The sequence below is a fragment of the Mauremys reevesii genome, linkage group 2 (assembly GCF_016161935.1).
Source record: "Mauremys reevesii isolate NIE-2019 linkage group 2, ASM1616193v1, whole genome shotgun sequence".
In the NCBI taxonomy this organism is placed as follows: Eukaryota; Metazoa; Chordata; order Testudines; family Geoemydidae; genus Mauremys; species Mauremys reevesii.
Genome location: NC_052624.1, coordinates 193,390,080 through 193,405,235, shown reverse-complemented (window position 1 = coordinate 193,405,235; position 15,156 = coordinate 193,390,080). Strand labels below are relative to the sequence as shown.

Here is a 15,156-nt window from a genome sequence, read left to right as displayed (position 1 = left end):
CTTCATCAGGCCACCCCTGATTCCCTCTGACTACTCAGATGGCTCCTTGCATACTGGTTTGGAATCCTCCAGTACTTTGCAAAGTACTGCAAAGGGAAGGGTGGCTAGCACATTCCTTGGCCCGCGCCGCTTCCCGCAGTCCCCATTGGCCTGGAGTGGTGAACCGCAGCCAGTGGGAGCCGTGATCGGCCAAACCTGCAGATGCGGCAGGTAAACAAACCATCCCGGCCCACCTGGGGCTTTCTCTGAACAACCGGTGGACCAGCTTTGAGAACCACTGGTCTAGCAAATCTTCTAGGCTGCTGCCTGAAGAGCCAGTACCAGAAGCAGAACCAATCAGGCAGCAGAGACAGATTGTTGTGGCCCAGTACCTACTGGATGTCGATGCCTTTATGCTCTTGCTTAGTGACCTTTTTGGAAATCCTGGGGTGTCTCCCGCCTCCTGCCACCCATCCCCAGGTCTTGATCCCGGTTGAGAGGAAGGTTACCAAAGTGTTGGGCAAAGCAGCTTCTAGAGCCACCTAATATCATGACCAGGATGTGGGTGGTCATTCCATGAGATGGGAGTCATGCTGAATCAGTCACTAGGAGGCCAGATTCCACAGTGGGCTAGTGGGCAAACTGAGAGTCAGACCAAGCAGGGAGCTGTCTGAGGCCACCACTCCGGTCCTGCTTGGTGGTACTTCCTGTGGAGCTCAGCCTCACAAGGCCCTTCCACAGGAACCAAGCTTAAGTCTCTTGTGGCAATATAGCAGTCTCAGTAGTACTTAACCCCCATGGTCCCAGGTTCTAGCCCTGTAAGTTTTAACACCTATTTTCAAAGCATGCAGAGACACTGCTTTCCTTCAGCAGCCAGTGCTGCAGGAGGAACTATTACTGAAAGAGTTATCAGACAAGGAGAGCCAATGGCTCAGTGATTCTGGATTCCTTCTCCTCTATTTTCACAGGATTTTAAGTCTTATCAGTACCTGCTGAAAAGAGTGGCTGTGGCTTTAGGTATATAAACTGAAGTTGTACAAAAAGATACTGTCAAATTTCTGGATATTCTCCCGGCAGCTGCCCTGGGTGGCTAGAGCTCCCAGTTAAAGAGGCTCTTCTATAAAATCTGTGGCACCTGGTTCCCAACACTCTGTGCTCATTGCATGGCTGTGAACTGGTTAGTCAAGAAGAGAAAGACTGCTCAGTGGCAGTTCAGGCAGTGCTGCTTAATAGTAGCAAGCAGGCCACCAAACCAACTTATTTGGTTAAATCGAAGCAATTTTTTTTCAATCTGGTCCACTCTGCAGGGTTTACTGCCAGCAGAAGCTAAACTTCAAGACATTTTAGATTACCTGTTACAGCTTTGATCCTCAGGTCTTTCTTTAAGTTCCCTGAAAGTCCAATTAGTAGCAATCTCAGCTGTCCATCCTCCTATTCAGGGGAAATATTTTTCCCCTCCCCATCCCATGGTCTCTAGACTGTTTAGCTTTGTCCATCTGCTAAAGATATGGTACCCCTTTGGAACCATAACATTTTATTAGCTGCTTTGATGTATCCTTCATTTGAGCCTATGGTCATGTGTTCTTGGACTTGTCTGTGTCAGAATACATCCTTTCTTATTGCCATTACATCAGAAGAATGAGTGAGCTTCAGGCTCTGATGTCAGGATGTCCATATACACTATTTTTCAAAGATAAAGTAGCTTGGAGACCACATCCTAAATTTTTAACTAAAATACTATCTGCATTTCATTGGACTTATCTGGTTTGTATGTTCCCTTTCTCCCCCCCAATCTCCAGCCACATTCAAATAAGGATGAAGAGCAGCTGCACACTTTGGAGATAAGGCAAGTATTGGCCTTCTATCTGGACATTACCAAGCCTGGCTGTCTCCTGGGCTTTCTATTTTCTATGCAGACAGAATGCAAGGTCAAGCAGTTTCAGCACAGACAATTTTCAGATGGGTTGCTTCTAGTATCATGACAGCATATGGGGTAGAGAATACTCCTCTTCAGCCCAGTTAACAAGAGCTCAAGCCACTCTGGTAACTTTTCTAAGGGACATCCCCATACTGGACAATGATAGGGATGCTACCTCATTCCTCTGAGCATACCTTCACATATTACATCGTCAGGACTGCGTCAATATCTGATGCAAACTTCAAAGGGAGACTCTAAGCTCCACCTCCTGATGATACTGCTTGTGAGTAACCTCAATTGTATATGCACGTGCAGCTACTAAAAGAAGAAAGAACTGTTACTTACATAGGCACTGACTTCCCCTCTACCTAGGGGGTAAGACACAGGAGCTGAAATTTAACAGAATTTTCTTGGTTAGCTGTTGACCAGAATATTAATGGTTAATACATGTTGTGTCACTGCCAACCTTTACTCCATAAATCAAGAATTTCTCTCTACCCAGATAATGATGTTGTACATTGCTTACCAATGCTAGAAAAAATAAACAAGTCAAGTTTTATATAATTTATATAGGGAATAGACCCAAATTCCTGGTAGTGTTTGCCAAACGCTGTGTGTTCTCCAGCTTTTTCCCCCTTTCATATAGATTAAACAATTAGATGTTTCGGTCTCATGTTATTTCCCACCCTACTGATATTATGAGGAAAATGTATTTGTGCTCTGTGTATGTAACTTAAGATCAATCAACTAGAGAAAATTCACTATGGGGTTAAGTGTAGCCTTAGACACATCTACTGGTGTACACATCCATTAAACAGCTGAAGCTATCAGCAGGGAAAGGTAGCGGTCCGTGGAAGATGTTCATTCATCTCTTCATTCATAAAAGAGAGGAAATAAGAATGCAAAGGGAAGGAGGGACCCCAGGACAGAAGCACTCTTCCACAATCCTCTGAAGGGTCAGTTTTGGGGTATTCATTCGCATCTAAAAGGGTCTGAGTTTCTGAGACTACTATAGCCCTGAGATGTGTATGTGGTCCCCTTTTCTTGAACAACTTGCCATATCCAACCTTGGAGCATAGGCAGGGATTTGGGGTTTTGGTTGTTTCCACCTTGTGCACCAGGTTGACCTGTCATCTCAACCTGCTGTCCCATCTGTCTTGATGCATGTATTCACTGGTCCTTATGCACCCCAGAAGACCACATAACTAAGTGGGCTGAACAGGGGTGGAATAGAGATGGTATAATTTTAAATACATCAGGAAGATAGAACTGAAGGCCTTACTGTGATTATAATATCACTGGGGCAACTTCATTGAATCCCCTCTTTCCTTTAGGGCTCAGGATCCTCAGCTGTTATAAATCTGCATAGTTCCTTGGAAGTTGATGGAGCTATGCTGATTTTCCACCAGCTGAGAAGGGAAATACAGTGAAATTGCACCAGTGATTATTTGGCTTCACATACAAAGACATATAAACAAAATGCTTATCCTCTAAGTTTTCATTTTGTGAAAAATGGCAAATCTTAATTGTAATAATATTGACCAAAAAAAATCATCACCGAGTATTACTGTGATTGAAAAAGATTAGAGGAGTTTTTTTCCTGATTTTTTTTAATTTGTATTTTCTGAGCATTAAATTGTAGTTTTGTTTACAGACTAAGCTCTTAGGGGCAAAAACTGATTCTGTATGGTGCTAAGCATAATGGGTCACTGATGTCTAGGAGCAGCCGGGCAGGAGGGGATGTCACTGTGTTTGTGTGCATTTTTCACACAACAAGGAAGAGAAACATTTTTAGAAAAGTCAACAGAACTACAAACATTGTCAGGAGACTTGGGAGTAGATATAATGGCTGAAAGCACCCTTTAACTCTTTATTTTTTCTATCTGACTAGAGTTCAAATTGATGGGGTACTTTTAAATGTTTACATACTGGGTCAGACCAAAGGTCCATCTAGCCCAGTATCCTGTCTTCCAACAGCAGCCAATGCCAGGTCCTCCAGAGGGAATGAACAGAACAGGTAATCATCAAGTGATCCATTCCCTGTTGCCCATTCCCAACTTCTGGCAAACAGTGGCTAGGTACACCAACCTTGCCCATCCTGGATAATAGCCATTGATGGACCTATCCTTCATGAACTTATGTAGTTTTTTTTTTAACCTGGTTATAGTCTTGGCCTTCACAACACCCTCTGGCAGAGTTCCACAGGTTGACAGTGCATTGTGTGAAGAAATACTTCCTTATGTTTCTCTTAAACTTGCTGCCTATTAATTCATCTGGTAAACCTAGTTCTTGTGTTTAAAGGAACAGATGATGCAGGGGGGAGAAAGCAGACAAAGTTCAACATGTGTTACAGGCAAGGTCTCTTTCCTCAGCCACAATTCAGAGTTGAGAGGCAACAGTAAATCCCATGTGTAACATTTAGCGTTCCCTTGTTACTCCGCCTTCTGCTGATTGACACATAACTTCTCTTCTCATGTTTGCTGAAACGCAGCCTCTTGTTTTTAGTGATGTTCTGTCAGTGGCAGCAACCATGTGGCATTATCGTACATAAAGCAACAATTGCAAAATTACTACAAACAGACACATTAAAACCATTCATTTTATCTTCTTGACATGTACATTTGAAAGCTATTATGCTCTCAAGCAAAACCTAAGGTAGTGGTTCCTGGGTATGTAGAGACTTATAACTGATTATCTCTAAGAGTCCTATGTGTTCTGCATAAGAGGAGTGTGAGTACTAATATTAACAATTCATGGTTACAAAAGCTTTTTTACTGTCATCCTTATTGTAGTCTCTGCCTCATAAATAGAACTTGGGTGCAATCTGCCCTATTTTTCAGCATAGTAACTCATTTACATCTTTCTTGTCCTCTAACATTTAGCTCTCAAAACAATAGGAACAAGAGATTTAACTGCACCCAACATACTTTCCATAGACTAAAAGATCTCCTATATTTGGGGAGGAGGGGAAACTCGAAGAAAACAGTCTTTATCCCACCATTTTAGTGGCAGATTCATATGTTCAGGAATTACTGATCAGAAATTGAGATCACTCAGCAGGGCTGGTCACAATTTCTCTGTCAAAACTCATTTTTAATAAAAAAAATCGCTTTTCAAGTTAATACAATTTTCCATGAACAGTGTGTCTTGTCTGCCTAAAAATTTAACTTTTAATAAAAACCAAAAAAAAAAAATAAACCCCAGAAAGCCCCAAAACTGAAACACTTTGGTAGAAAATAAAATTGATTTGGAAATTCTGCTGCAGTGCCTCATGGGAATTTGGTACATAGCTGGGGAGCCCAGCACATACATCTTCCATAATGGGAGGGATTTCCAGGATGTGTCATGGTGGTTTTATCAAGCTACTCATCTAACCGTGTAGGTTGATCTTTTTGTGCTGCAGTGTGGTCTAAGCATTGTCTTTGAGTAGTTTTATTTGTCTCTGAGTACCATCTGATAGCTTGTCATAATAGATGAAATAAATACCAACCAGTCCAGAACTAACGAAATTATTTATAACAGAAGAAACAGTTCAAACCATATGCTTCTCATCCCAATACCCAATTACAAAGTGACTGCAAATTACTAGTGACTACAAGTTACTTACATGTCTTGAAAGTTTACAAATGCATAACTCTGAAACTTCTTTGGAAGAATAAGGAGAATTATTCTAAATTTATTGTATTAATAAGTCATTTCGCCATGATGTGGGAGCCTTGAATATCTTTTACTCATCCATTTATTGTAATTTTGAAAATTAATATCTAGGCTTCAGGTTCTTGACAATCTGCTGTACATACACCCACAACTTGCTATTTTCCCAGTAGTTGAAGTTAGAAAGCCAATTAAACCTGGCTCTCCTTTAGTTATGTCTGACCTGGGTCAAGTTCAGGGCATTCTTGGTTCAGGAACTCTATCTATGGAACTCCCTTCCTTTTGAAAATTATCAGGCATGCATATTTGCCAGATAACTGGCCTGACAACAGAGATAATACAATTGACTGCAACCACATTTATTAGTTGCTCATCAAAATGGTCTTGGAACCTTTCCTGGTCATTTAGTAAATGTTTTTCAGCAACTGAAAGTGACATTCATTGTAAATCAGATAACTGCTCAAACTCAGAAGTCTACCTAGTGAGCGAGTCAAGGGTAATGAAATCATTCATCTCCGGGGAAAATGATAGGTCAAAGATTTTATGATCTACAAATCCAGCAAAGTAACTGTTGACATCAGATTAAATGTTAGTTAAGGTGTCACAGAGAATTCCACTTTATTACTGTAAACCACACAGAATATTTTGTTACAGGTTTATCCTTAATCAGGGCTTGGTGCATCCCTGCATTATGGCACTTTTTTGCCACACTGGCAATACCCACCAGAGAATATCCCCAGGATAAGGTTTCCACCATTACCCCCTCCACTGGCATAGAGCTGTGGCTGGAATACATTGTGGTCTGGCTAGTCACTGTTCCCTGTAGCCCTGAGGAGTTCTGACACAAGGGGCTTGGCAGATCACTAATGAGCCCCAGGAATCAATAGAAGAACTGCAGCCTGCGTCCACAGTGTTTTAGGATCCATGTGGGTATTCTAACAATACAATTTTCTGTTCTGGCTTCTTATGTTTGTGTGTGTGTGTGTCTTTTCCAAGCCAGATCTTTTACACTCTTAGAGATGTTGTTGATACCATAGATGGGCAATGCTGTCTAATAGGTTGATGACTCTAATCTCAGCTTTGCCATTACCTGGTCTTGACCTTGGGAAAGACATACTTACAGCAACATTTTTCAAAAATGGCCTGTAATTTTGAGTGGACAAATCCAATTCAAATCTATGGAAACTGCAAGTGCTCAGCATTTCTGGCAAACTAGGCTGAGTTATTTTAAGTTGGATACTCAAAGTTACAGATCATTTTCAAAAATCTGCACCTTAAACACTCACTCTCCCAAGTAACCCAATAGTAAAATGCAAGTAATGCTGCCTCAGAAGGGTGTTTATGAGGCTTAATTAGCGATCAGTTGTACAGTATGTTCTATAGACCTAAGATGATAAAAGTGCTGTGCGATATTATCTTTATCCGGCCTCCCTAAAACATGGCACTGCCATACATGCAGAATAAGTGGCTTGTGCAGCAAAATAGGAGATGGAAAATCTTCAGTGATTTTTGACTGACTATGTTAGTGGAGCTTCTGTAATTGTGATGGAAAGGAAAAGCAGCAAATATCTAGTGCCACAGAATCTTTAGGGCTAGCCCTGTCTTTATATTATTTATCTGTTTGGAATATGTAGTAGTAGTAAGGCATAGTTTTGTTTTGTTTTTTCTATGTAGCACTTTTCATCAGTAGATCTCAAAGTGCATTATAAAAAAGGTTGGTATCATCCCAATATTTTCAGATGGGGAAACTGAGGCAAAGAGGCGCAGTGACTTGCAAAAGTAGACCCGTTGGAAAGCAGGGAATAGATCTTGTCTTCTGAGTCCCAGCTGAGTGTTCTATCCATTGGCCCACACTGTCTATCTGGCCAAGATTTGACTGCACATGTTCTATCCACACATCCATTATAGCAGAGGCTTTCAACTGATACAACTTCATCAATATGATATTTTTCCTCAAAAAATTTTCTGCACTATGAGATAAGATTGTGATATCACTCAAGGGGGTCACCATTGTAGCCCGTTTCCCTAGGGTTTGATCCTATTGTCACAGTTCAGGGCAACTCCTCCATAATCCCTCAACGGCACCCACTCTAAACTCTTGGCTCCTTAGCCCTCTCCTTCCTGCCTGAGTTTTGCAGGCTGTGCAGTTTGCTACTGACAGTGATCTCCCCAGCAAGCCAGACCTGCCTCAAAGGCCAGCCTCTGTGTTTTGCCTTCTCTCCAAAGGCTATAAACAATGTAACCACCCACAATTGTAAGTTACAACACAACCCTTTCTAAGCAAGCACACATTTATTCTTAAGGTGAAAGCATCACAGAGAAAACATTAAAAAAAAGAGCACCTACACACATACTAAAAAGCTTACCAGAGGTACCCAGATTGAGAACCACTGCTCTAGAGATTCCCAGACAAACCACTTAACACTGTTTGTTCCAAAAATCCATTCTCGTCTGGCACATTTTTCAATGTAGTCCTTTGAAGTTCATAACACTTCCCACAGTTCATATCACCTCTCCCTTCTGGAGAGGTTACATATAATCCTGGCCTACAATACATAACCTTTGCATTTAGTACAATGGACTCCGAAGATACTTCTTCCTCCTTACCTCAGTTATTTAGGACTTAGAAATGTGTGAAAAAACCCTACATTCTAATTGTTACCTTGATTCTAACATTCTGCCTGCCCTACATTGTGTAACTGATAGGTTCAGTTCTATCTTGAATGGGGGAGGGTGTCTCTGAGCTCCAGATTGCCAGTGGGATCAGCTGAACTGAGGTGTAAGAAATACTGAGCATGGTGGAAGAACCAAGCAATCAAATTCATTTTATTTGTATATTAAATTGGGAAATCAATTATAATGGGGGCAAAGAGTCCTGTGGCATCTTATAGATTAACAGAAGTATTGGAGCATAAGCTTTCGTGGGTGACAAAGTGAGTATTCACCTACAAAATCTTATGCTCCAATACTTCTGTTAGGACTCTTTGCTGCTTTTTACAGATCCAGACTAACATGGCTACCCCTCTGATACTTGAATTATAATGGGGTAATAGATGTGATCCCATTTCCCTTGGCAGTTGTCCTGATTTCATTTATCCTCTTGGAAACCATATTTCTGCTTCAATAAGCAAACTTACCCTTAATTTACTTACCTGTAACTAGGCGAACATCAGCAAATGTCCAAATTTGGGTGGAAATATAAATATAAATCCTTCCTATTCTCTTAATCAGCATTATATAGGTATGCACAACATTGGGAATGGAGAGGAGGGATAGACCAAATACATTTTTCAGGATTTTTCCCCAAAAGAGTAGAATTACACTGAAGTCCAGATATTAAACTCCTTCGGGAACTTTTCCTATTGGTACTTATTATCTGGCTTGTAATTTTACCCTTACTGCTGCTTCTGATGCTGAATGGTGTAACTTTAACTCCTAATTCTGTTTTATGACTTTTCTATACAGAAAAACCAACCACATGCTTTTGGTATAATAAAATGGCTTTTAGTTTAAATTTGTGAAAACAAGACACAAGAATGAAAATATAGTATCTATGAGAGAGAGCAGTGTGTGTCTCTCAGTCAGCTACTGTTTTTGAAGAGAGAGAGATTTCTTATAATTTAAAGGGCAATCCCCAGTAAATGAAGGCATCGCAGCTGCATATGCCATATACCCCTCCATTTAAAAACTAAGCATCTAAACCTTGTCAAATAAATGTAATATTAATGCATAAGAAAATCTATTTCATAGTCATATTTAATTTGACTTAACTGGCCGGTGAGTCTTGCCCACATGCTCAGGGTTTAACTGATCGCCATATTTGGGGTCGGGAAGGAATTTTCCTCCAGGGCAGATTGGCAAAGGCCCTGGAGGTTTTTTGCCTTCCTCTGCAGCATGGGGCACGGGTCACTTGCTGAAGGATTCTCTGCAGCTTGAGGTCTTCAAACCACAATTTGAGGACTTCAATAACTCAGACATAGGTTAGGGGTTTGTTACAGGAGTGGGTGGGTGAGATTCTGTGGCCTGCACTGTGCAGGAGCTCAGACTAGATGATCACAATGGTTCCTTCTAACCTTAAAGTCTATGAGTCCGTGAGTCTATGAGAGCTGAGTTAGTTTGATGTGGGAAGTATACTGTGTTCTGTAGATGACTGTAGCAAAGAAGTAATGGGGAAGACCATCCCTGTGCTGCTCTTGGAGTTGGGACTGCTATATGGCACCCCTTAAGCAAAAGTCAATTCTCTTAAGAGATATAGGATGAAGTCTTCAGGTCTTTAGTTTTGTTTTATTCTTTTCTTACGCAGACAAATTCTGAGATTTTGCTTGATAAGGGCATCACAGTTTGGGCAGAAAAGGAATCTACAATCTGGCTTCTGATGTGCTCATGGTTCTAAAGATTTTCTAATTTATTGGACATATGTGTTTGTTATATTTATAACTAATATTCACTTCTCCTTATCTGTTTTAGGTGTGAAATTAGATTAAGAATTGAAACATGAATTTAGAGTCTGTCCATAAATTATCTGACAAGACACAGGTTTTCAAGACCCAACAAAGACAGTCTTATGAAGTAGCTGAAGGTAGCAAAGCAACAGGTAACCTCTGTAACTCAAGTTTACCATCTCAAAGGCTTCATCCATACTCCTCTCATCATCCTTGTATGCTTATTAGTAACAACAATGACTGGGAGATTTCTGAAGAGCTCCGACTTCGGGAGCTGGAAGAAGTTAAGGCTAGAGCTGCCCAAATGGAGAAGACCATGCGCTGGTGGTCAGACTGCACTGCCAACTGGCGGGAGAAATGGAGCAAAGTTAGAGCAGAAAGGAATAAAGCCCGGGAGGAAGGGAGACAATTGAGAATCAAACTGGAGACCACAATGAAGGAACTGAATGCACTGAAAAAGCTAAACCAAGACTTACTAATTGAAAAGGAAGAGTGGGAAACTGAACTCACTTGGAAAAAGAAACTCAATTTCTCAGATATGCCCTGTATGACAGAAAAGGAGTACCAGTTAGTGTGTCTGGAACAAAAACCTGTTAAAGATGTGATCAAGAACAAGATCCTTGTGGTACAAGAAATGCATAAGGTAAAGGGAACTATACATTTGTATGTTCTGAAATCCGCATTTTTAGCAAGTCTACATAAGGTCCGCTTTTCTATGCTTCATGGTAACACTGTACATGTATGCCTGCCTCCACTCCTAAAATTTCAGTACATAATGCTTTGTTTATATATAAACTAGACGACCAATTTGCATTATCACTCGTATATAAACAGTTACATGGGGGGGCAGTTGCATGAGATGATAATTTGGGCTCCCCTGTGACTTATATATCTTTTCCCACTTCAAAAAGCAATGTAGGTTTTCTTGTGTCCAGTCATTAAAGTCTTTACTGGTCTATGGACACAGGTAGATCTGAAAATGAGTGGAAGCTATTTACATAGTCCTGGTCTTCCAAAATTCTTCCTGCCCTTCACAGTTAATTCTAGTGAATAACTTTGAATTCCTTGAGGGAGGGGGGGAACATCCCCTTCCTGCAGAATAGGAGTATTTTTAAAGAGCCAGGACTGTAGTTATGTTGTCTTGGTAATATAGGATCAGAAGGTGGCCATGGAATCTTAATGAATGGAATAATTTGATGCAATTTTTCCAGCTCTACAGTTGCCTGTTTTAAAATAAAGGAACTAGTTTTAGCAAATGGAACTGTACCCTCTTCCTTTGTCAGTATTCATTCCAGCACTGGATATATATTATATACCCATCATAAACAGCATCACCTATAACCTGTATTGACTGTAGGCATGATTCAAAGCCCGCTCAACTCAAAGTTTACATTGATGTGAATAAACTATGAGTCAGGGCCTTCAGCATGTACATCTTTTGTCAGAATTTCCACTGACACTGCTGTGAGGTGAACTATAGTATGTACTGTGACCCTGAATAGACATTGTACTGGCACTTGAGAATCAACCTGAAAAAAGATTCTGACCCATTATACATTTCATTGTGTGTTTCTTCTGTATGCACACTCAAAGAAGGGGCTTAGCTATGGAGCCAAATTCTCTGCTGATGTAATTCCTTTTATTTCAATGGAGTTACTCCAGTAGAGAATTTTGGCCTCAAGTTTATTATGAACTCTAAGATTTTTGCAACAATTGGAAAATTATATTTGTACCTTATTCAGAAGGACTAACCAGTAATTGGATTCTAATGTGTTGGGCAGTGTTTCCTGCTAGTTCACTAGGCTGAATGAATATGTTGTGCTGTTTTATGATTTGTCCTGGTATTATTATTATTATTATTATTATTTATTATCATCATCATCATCCAACTTTTTTATCAGGCTGACCTTGATGAGTGGTAACATCATGTAACTAAGATATTTTTCATTTATTCTAAGAAAAAATGTGAATTCAATACAAAACACTATGTTCCTAATTATTTTTACACAAAGGATCCTCTTAAAACTATATTTGCAATATTGATTTTAAAATGAACTAATTTAATTAGACAAGGTGATTATTCAAGGTATACACATTGGTCTTTGAATCTATGCATTTAATCTCCATTGACATCTATAAAAAGTATAGTAATTCTCTTGACTTTACTATTAAACATACACACTATGAGCAGTACATCTGTCTTTGTTATAGAAGACAACTACAGTGTGCTATTTGTTATTTAGCAATCCTATTTAAAACTCAAAATCACTGTAATACAGAACTCAAATCAATGAAAACCCAAACAATATTTTCTATTTATAGTCCAATGCTGAAACTCTGGCCCTAGAGATTTTCCATTGACTTCAACAGGGCCGGAACTTCACCCTCAGTCTCAAATTCTACCCAGAGGTATGTTGTTAACTGTTTGTCAGAGTGACTAAAATGTGTGATCTACAGGGCCTAAAGGAGGGAATGACACAAATATATTTTAACAGTATATCCCCTTCACTGATGAAGGATAATGTGCCAGCTGCTTTATAGTTTCAGTGTGTTAAAATTGCCTGGGAATATCCATTTACTTAATTTACAGTATCTTTTATAATATAATTTTCATGCATCATGTTAAAAAGTTTTAATAATGTCAGATGAACAGAGTCGTCAGGAACAGTACAGAGGTTTATTGAGAGAAACTGAATTAGTTTATAACTAATTGGAGGAAACACAGTTTATTGTATTTCTGAAGTTAGCTGGATTTCTCTTGGGAGAACTTCAATTTACTTAATTATGGATTAAATTTGGTTCCCACAATTCTTCATGCAAAATCATTTGCCTTTGCAAAACAGAAATATATTTAGGAATAAACTCTTTTCCCTTCCCCTACACCATTTCTGTCCCCCCAGAAAAAAAGCCAGTGGACATCAATGGGATTTGGATTAGACTCTTCAGGGTTAGATGTGGGACCTTTTGAAAATGCTAGTTGAGAAGAATATTTCAATGCCTGAGAGAAACAGATCCTTGGCTTCTCACCACGCTGGTTGGACACACCTTTTTTGGGGGTGTAGAGTGCCACCAGTCACACTAGCTGATCATCATGGTGGTCAGGGGCATTATTGACCATATTCTATGTGCAAGATGTGTCATTTTTCCTTCCTTGCGGCTGTACATGTTTGAACAGCATGACAGACCTTGTAGACTTCATTATGAGATAACTGTTCCTAACATATGTTTGTATTTTCTGGTTTTGTTCTTATTATTTTTTTCTCAGGATGTGGAGACAACTGAAAACACATTAAGAAAGAACCAAGGTACAAGATTCAATCCGAGGCTTCCTGACTCCTTTGCTCCTCGCATTGGTCTGGAAAAGCCTAGACAAAAGCTCGACAACATAGTCCATCCTCCGGAGAATGAATTAATACATGTTTCTGCTTTGCATTTGCAATTGGATGAGTCACAGAAAATCTTACAGAAGGAAAGAGAGTAAGTGCAAAATTGATTCTCTCTAGAGCAGGTTACTTAAATAAATAAAATCAGTGTTCTAAATTGGTCACATGACCATTAATTTCTGGAAAGAGGCATATATTTAAATATTTTAGGAGGAACAAACTTAGTATAAGGATGTTTGTTTCATGTTGTTGACCACATATTTCTGCGTTTTGTGAAGATTTCCTCAATATTTCTAAAGTATGGTGTCAAATACTTGAGACTCTATATGGCTATCTGTAAAAATGTGAGGTTGGAATTGGCCAAGGATGCTTGCTTGCTATTCGATATCAGTATTACTGTACCTGGTCTTTGGTATGTTGTTACCAGAATGTATTCTTCATAGCATTACACTTGGAAGCTTCAGCTAGTGTAGAATGACTCCCTGTGTGCTCAATGGTGAGAGGCTTTGGGTTGAAAGGTGCTACACAGGTACAAAGTATTAATAGTATTATCTATGTGCCTCAAAATAAGCTCCATCTAGGAACTGGATAACTTAAGACTAGAAAAAGAATATAGAGCCTTTCAAGACATTAGTCGCAATAGGCAATAAAATGGCAGATGAAATTCAATGTTGATAAATGCGAAGTAATGCACATTGTAAAACATAAGCTCAACTATACATACAAAATGTTCGGTTCTAAATTAGCTCTTACCACTCAAGAAAGAGATCTTGGAGTCATTGTGGATAGTTCCTCTGAAAACATCCTTTCAATGTGCAGTGACAGTCAAAAAAGCTAACAGAATGTTGGGAATCATAAGGAAAGGATAGATAATAAGACAGAAAATATCATATTGCCTCTATGTAAATCCATGGTATGCCCACATTTTGAATACTTTGTGCAGATGTGGTTGATCCATCTCAAAAAAGATACATTGGTATTGGAAAAGTTCAGAAAAGGGCAACAAATGAGTAGGAGTTTGGAACAGCTTCCCTATGAGGAGAGATTAATAAGACTGGGACTTTTCAGCTTGGAAAAGAGACAATTAAGGGGGGATATGATAGAGGTCTATAAAATCATGACTGGTGTGGAGAAAGTAAATAAGGAAGTGTTATTTACTCCTTCTCATAACACAAGAACCTAGGGGTCACCAAATGAAATTAATAGGCAGCAGGTTTAAAACAAACAAAAGGATGTATTTATTCACACAATGCACAGTCAACCTGTGGAACTCGTTGCCAGAGAATGTTTTGAAGTCCAAGACTTCAAAAAAGGATTCAAAAAAGAGATAGATAAGTTCCTGGAGGATAGGTCCCTCAATGGCTATTAGCCAGGCTGGGCAGGGATGCAAAACCATGCTCTGAAGTAGCCCTAGCCTCTGTTTGCCAGAAGCTGGGAATGGGCAACAGGGGATGGATCACTTGATGATTACCTATTCTGCTCATTCCCTCTGAAGCACTTAGCATTGGCCGCTGTCAGAAGACTGGATACTGGGCTAGATGAACCATTGGTCCGACCCAGTATGACCATTCTTATGTTTGGTTAAGATAAGTAGTGAATGTCTGGTATCTGTTTGGTGCTCTGAAGGAAGAGACTTGGTGATCTCATTCTAACTGGTAAGAGATAGGTGTCTGCATCAGAGCCATTAGTGGGAATAAGGGATTAGCTGATTGTCCTATGGGATGTCAGTCTAGAAACAGGATTGAGGAACACTGATTGGGTCTTGCAAGAAAACTTGCAG

At 39.7% G+C, this 15,156-nt stretch overlaps 1 protein-coding gene across 8 annotated transcripts in view; it reads left to right on the top strand.

Annotated features, from left to right (window-relative positions):
- CCDC102B (coiled-coil domain containing 102B) overlaps positions 1-15,156 on the top strand; it is a 413,274-nt gene that overhangs the window by 79,161 nt on the left and 318,957 nt on the right. For all 8 annotated transcript variants that reach the window (XM_039523358.1, XM_039523359.1, XM_039523361.1 and 5 more), the window contains 2 exons: positions 10,019-10,636; positions 13,259-13,470. In XM_039523358.1, coding sequence (XP_039379292.1) covers positions 10,046-10,636; positions 13,259-13,470 — 803 coding nt within the window. In that variant the 5' untranslated portion in view covers positions 10,019-10,045. The remainder of the gene's footprint in view (positions 1-10,018; positions 10,637-13,258; positions 13,471-15,156) is intronic.